At 34.4% G+C, this 6,576-nt stretch overlaps 1 protein-coding gene across 1 annotated transcript; it reads left to right on the top strand.

Annotated features, from left to right (window-relative positions):
- Positions 1–496: 496 nt before the first annotated feature.
- Positions 497–4,243, top strand: LOC105268056 (lipase 3-like). Its single transcript, XM_011307311.1, has 6 exons — positions 497–768; positions 1,320–1,521; positions 1,841–1,955; positions 2,240–2,636; positions 2,847–2,931; positions 3,040–4,243. The coding sequence occupies exons 1-6, from the start codon at positions 634–636 to the stop codon at positions 3,351–3,353; spliced, it is 1,248 nt and encodes a 415-aa protein (XP_011305613.1). The 5' UTR covers positions 497–633; the 3' UTR covers positions 3,354–4,243.
- Positions 4,244–6,576: the final 2,333 nt, after the last annotated feature.

Here is a 6,576-nt window from a genome sequence, read left to right as displayed (position 1 = left end):
CATCCAAATTCTAAATCGAATAGAAACTAATTTTTAATAATTGAAACAAAAAATGAAAATTTGTTTCTAAAATCAATTTTTTCATCAAATTTTCACTGAAAAAATATAATTTTTTATGTTGATATAATTGTGTTGTTTACAACAAAATCAGGACAAAAGCTGTGAATTTATAATAAATATCTCCCGCAGACACGTGAAACCTAATAGACAAAATATATCGACCTTCACAATAACTCGTTTATCGAAATAATCGAGATAGTGTCCTCGAATCAACTCCCACCAAAAAATACTATGATCCGATATTTATGAGAGAATCAAGCGATGTAATCTTTAGCATAAATTCCGTCAATGTTTCCCTGAGAATTCGGGAAGAGAAAAAATGAACGACTGGTCCTCGGAATATTTAACTCTGTCCATCAGCTAATTTATCTTCACAGATATATTCATATAGAAAGTAGATGATACCTCTCAGTTTGTATCCGTCGGTCTAGGTAGAAAGTACATAATCGCACTTGCGTTATTTGTAACTGATGCAAAAGAAATTTTTCCGGGTAATAACAAAATGTTGACGGGTGTTTTGTGATTCCGGGTGAAGGATTTCCTCGTCCTTTTGCTTGAATCACCGAGGGAACAATGGGATATTCATCTGTAAAAATAATTATTTTACTGTGCATCATTCAATTTATTGTTTGGTCCAGCGATTTACGAATTAAACAATTTAGAACTTATGATGAGGCGATCGGTACGGAGTTCTACGCTCTCGATTTTGTGAGTTGTGTAATAAATTGTAATAAATTCAGTATTGATGTTTTTCCAAAGTGAAGACCTTGATATTTCTATTTTTTTCTTCATTGATTTTACCTGAATATTCTACGAAAACAATAATATTTTGCATTCAGCGTTACGCGTCAAAACGCGGTGACTCTAGTCTTTTCGTTCCTGAGTTTTTCGATGATATCTCCTGAACGAACCACAGCAGCGAAATTTTCAATAAAACCATTTTTGTAGAGCGAAAGTAAAACTGCAAAAAAGGTCATTATAAAAATCTCGCCATCTACCTTAATTCCCGAGATATTCCCTGTTATTGTCCTACTCTGAATTTGCAATTATCTTTTTTAATGAAAGGATTGCAAACGGATTAAATAAACAAATAAATAAACAAACAAATGAATAAAAAAAGAGGAAAGAGAAATATTTGGGAGGAATTCATAAAAGAGATGGATTAATTTATCTTGCTATAGAATTTTAGTAGAATTGATAAATAAATTGAGATTCAATTGAAAGAATTGTATTATTTTTTTTTTTTTCAAATTGCACAGATTGGAATGGCGAATGCCCAAGGATACGAGGCAGAATGGCACAATGTCACGACAGATGATGGATATATTCTGACTTTATTCAGAATCCTCCCAAGTCCTCCATTTCGAAATATAACTGAAAAAACACCGGTAATTTACATGGCCCACGGACTCGGAGCTACAGCCGATATTTTTATATTATTCGGCCGAGGCAGAAGCATCGGTACCTCAATTTCAATTTTTTCATTAACAACAACTGCCTTAAAAAAACGAATTCCATTATTCTAACAATCAAATGTTTTTAATTAACAATGAAATTAATAAATATTGTCATATAGAATCATGAGTACTAAATATTGAATTGAATAATATTTTTTTATAATGAGAATCTTGAATTTAATTAATATTTCAGAGTTTAATTGTAATTTTAATTAGGAAAATAATTTTACGTTGTTTTTTACTTTAGTGCATTTTTTTCGGCTGACGCACTCATTTTATTTTTATAATTGAAGTAATTGGGAGTTAATTGAAATTTTGATTAGCTTATGCATTCGCGGATGCTGGATACGACGTGTGGATCGGTAATTTCCGCGGGAATTCCTACAGTCGCAGGCATCAGACGTTATCACCAGATGATGAGGAATTCTGGAACTTCAGGTGAGGAAATCAAATCGGTAATTAATCCCGCGATTTATCTCTCAATTCGTGAATTTACTGATTGATTGATAGATCGATTCGCGAATTTATTCCATTAAAATCGAATACTTCCGGTTGTAATTAACCGGTGATTTCCGGTAACTAAATGATAACTCAACCGTTGATTAATTAATTACTTAATAAAAACGTAATTAGAGGCAATTATCGACAGATGATTATTATTTTTATTAGTTATTATTTATTTTGAGAGAATTCATGAAGTAATGAATGATTTTCATAAACAGTATGGATGAGTATGCGCTAACCGATCTTCCGGTGTTCCTCGATTACGTTTTTACTGCGACGAAGAAGTCGAGTATAAAATTTCTTGGCCACTCTCTGGGTACGACGACAGGTCTGATGCTGCTCTCGGCAAAACCAGAGTACAACGCCAAACTGGACACACTGATTCTCCTGGCTCCAGTCTCCTACTGGACAACCCACAACCCAGCGAGAACCTTCATCTCCACGTTGACCAACTCTCTGAAGATGATCTTTCCAAAAGGTGCATACGAATTCCACCCACAGGCTGTCATCATTCCTGGTATCATTAAACACTTCTGCACGATCAACAGCTTCACCAAGGACCTCTGCTACATACCATATGATCTCATTCTCGGCCCTAGTCGTCAGTTTAAAGTTGTGAGTTTATTTTTTATAAATCGACAATAGATCGGCAATAAATCGGTAATAAATCGGTAATAAATCGGCAATAAATCGGTTTAAAAAATGAACAATAAATCGGCAAACCGATTATCTCCCTTAATTTTGGAGATATTCAATGTTTTTCTTACTACAAGAATTTTTCTTGAATTACCCAAGCAGTTGATATAATTAATTATTGAATTGCAGGAAAATCAGCCTGAATTTTTCTGTTACTATCCAGCTGGAATATCAGCGAAGGTGTCTTATCATTACGTGCAACATTTGAACACTGGTAATTAATATAATTAATATTATTAATACAATTAATATATAATACAAATATAATCCATAAATCGGGTTTATTTGTTGATTGACTCCAATGACGTCGTTTCTGCTGTAGGAAAATTTCAGAGGTACAAACACGAGACTAAAGATTTGAACCTCAGAATTTATGGAAGTGAAGAGCCTCCGGAGTATAATGTGACGAACATCGTCACCCCGACGATAATATTTCACGCCCCAAACGATCCACTGTCCACAGCCGATGACGTCGAGGCATTAATTAGTAAACTTCCTAGTGGCACTCTAATGGTCTACGAGAGAGTTGATAACGAGGAGTTCAACCACGGGGACTTCGTCCTGGCGAACAACGCGGATGAGCTCGTGTACTCAAAACTCTTGGGAATTTTATCTCAGTCTCAATTTCGTAGATGATTTTCTTATTTATTCATCCCAAGAATCTGGTATTCTTGATTTTTAATGTGAAAGTCATCCCATGAAGACAGCCAATAAACTATAACTTTTAGAGAAGAATTTCGTCAAGTTGTTTCCCCTCAACAATAATTAGAAACAAAAAACATTTAATAACTCAGTCACGGAGAATGTAATGAGCTTGAGTATTTTTCAATAATTATTGAACGATGATCTAGTGTTTATAAGATTTCAACAGCTGTACTTTTTCTATAAAATTGTCTATGGAATATTAATTCGCGATAACAGGTATTGTGTGAAGATAAGGAGAGATAAGGATTACAATTCATGCCAATTGGGCGATTTTTGCCTTCAAATTATCAATATCCAAATTTTGGAAAAATATTTGCATGTGGTATTGCCACATGTCTGATATTCACATATTCGTGAAGATAATAGGCACGTGTTGATTCTAGAGCAACTATAAAAACCGCGACCAATGGAGAACGGACAGTGTTAGCAATAACTTAAAACATAACGCTGTTTATTCATATTTTATTTATCACGTTTTGTTAACATGATGAGACACACAATAATTGCGATTATTTTTCTCGTTGTACATTCTAATATCAGGGCGACCCAATCAGAATTAATGGGAAGTCAATTAGAGGCGGCATGGAGGGCCTCGGCCCATGAAGACGATCGTTACTACGTTGAAGGATTTGTAAGTTTCCTCGGGATGAATTAAAAATAAAATCCCCTAAGAAAAATATGTGGTAAATTAACAAAATAGTAATTCAAAAAATAAAATTGGGGAATAGTGGAAAATCCATGGGTGATTGCGAGTGCTGAATATGGAATCGTATAAAATTGTTTAAAACAACTAATTAATATTTTGGTGTTGAATTGTAACTCTAATTGTTTCCAACGAATTAAATTTGTAATTTACAAAAATATTCTCCAAGTAATTATTTTTAAAAAATTACATTAAGGTCAGATAAATATTTTCCAACTTCTCAGCAGTTACAAAGAATCAATGCAGGTATAATTGGTAAAATAATTGATTTTGAGTTGATATTTTTAGTAAATCGAGTGACAAATATAAATAATAGTGAAGAGGATTTTTTCCTGCAGTTGGATCTAGTCGGACACTTTGGATATGAAGGAGAGAAGCATTTCGTCGTCACCGATGACAACATCATCCTCTCGTTATTCAGGATCAAGCCAAAAAATGGGAGTCAAGATTTGAAAAATAATGTTATCTATCTGCAGTGTGGAACATCATCAGCGGCCGATATTTTCGTTGCACTAGGACCTAGCAGAAGTCTAGGTGAAGTCTACTGATTAATTACTGCATCACCTACAACCCACTAATCACCCCTCACTAATTTCCACAATTTATCTCAGCCTTTTCATTATCTGATGCTGGATTCGATGTGTGGATGGGTAATGTGCGAGGAAAACCCGGTAGTCGTGGCGCCCCAAATAATTACACCGAACAGCAATTTTGGTCCTTCAGGTAGACCCTCCTAAAAATCTACTAATTAAAAAAAAAAATCTTACTCATTTTATACCATCGAAATGATTCTTCGTCTGCAGTTTGGATGAGTATGGAGTCTTGGATTTACCAGCGTTTATCGATTACATTTTGAAGAAAACACATGAACGAAAATTGATGTACATCGTGCACATCATGAGCAGTCAGATATTTGCACTGCTGTCTGAAAAGCCAGAATACAATGAAAAACTCGAGGGTATCATTCATTTAGCACCAGTGGCTTACTGGAAAGCCAAGAACAATAAAAAACGAATTGTAGCGTCGAACAGATACAAGGTGTACCATCAGGAAAACAGAGAAAAATATACTAACGGTTCATGCCACAAATATTTTCTCCGATTGGTCTGTTACCACACCAGGTCATCATCCAGCTTCTGTGGGGATGATGAGTATTCTGTGAATGATACTAAAGTGGAAGACGTAAGGATTCCCCATGATTTTTACCACTCGAACCGCAAACGCATCCATCTCTCCCCGAAAATTCACTATTTTTTCATTGCAGTTGATAATTCCATATGAAGCACTGGTGCACTCCCCATTATGCGTTTCCTGGAATGTGATCATTCATTATGTACAACAAGCCATATCTGGTAATTAATTATGTTCTCTCAATCCCTCACACCTGAATTTTTTTTGCTTTCACCTGAAACAAATCGATATATCGATAGTATGAATATATTGGTACTTTAATCAGTCGAATATCAGTTTATGATAATTAACTATTTTTTAATGCTATGATTAATATTAAAGGGACATTCGGCTTCTATGATTATGGAGCTGAGAGAAATCAGTATCATTATTCCAGGGAGAATTCCCCACAGTACAACATCAGCAGCTTGAAAGTACCAACATTAATTTTCAGTACGAGAACGGATAATATTGCGACTATAGAAAATACGGAGGAACTTATCAGCAAATTTCCAATCGATGTCCACCAGGCTCATGTTATAATTAATAACACAAATTTCGAAACCATGCATTTTCTCATTGGCAGAGACGCTAAGGAAGAATTTTATACATGGATAATAAGAGTGTTGAAAGAATTTCTGGAGCTTAAGAAATGGTCACCATTTATCAAGAGATAGAGATATCAAGAAACCTAGCTTCGAAATGCACTCCATATTTTAAATTATATTTTTGTAACAATTGAAATGCATGAATATTTAAAACAACTTAAATAAAATTAAATAGAAAATTACATGATCAGAGTTAGTGGTTGTTGAATAAAAATAGTAGACCACACATGATTAAGTAAACAATATGTATATTTATTGTTACAATTAACAACTAAGGCACTTTGTTACCAATATAAAAATGTACGTGACAATGAAATCCGGCCAATGAGCATATCGAAATACTGGTATAGAAAACTAACAGATTCATCACGAAAAGAAGAAAAATGTTATTACACATTAACGATTAATCTCTTGGACGTACCGTGCGTGCTGTATCAAAATACGGAATAAATCCACAAGCTCGTGAAGATGTGACGTCTCCCCGACGCATTACAAACGATCCAAGACACGTATTACTTAATCAACGAAGAAAACCACGATTCAGTGTCAACGAGAAAATACATATCCTCCCCTTGTGCGGAAAAAAGTCTCATCTCGAACGAATTAAAAAGCGATAATCTTAAACAATCGTATAATTAAAGCAATACACAAACTCTAACGAACTTATCTCGAC

This window comes from Fopius arisanus, unplaced genomic scaffold, assembly GCF_000806365.1.
Source record: "Fopius arisanus strain USDA-PBARC FA_bdor unplaced genomic scaffold, ASM80636v1 scaffold00053, whole genome shotgun sequence".
NCBI lineage: Eukaryota > Metazoa > Arthropoda > Insecta > Hymenoptera > Braconidae > Fopius > Fopius arisanus.
The sequence above is the reverse complement of the archived record's forward strand: the minus strand, read 5'-3'. Positions and strand labels throughout refer to the sequence as shown.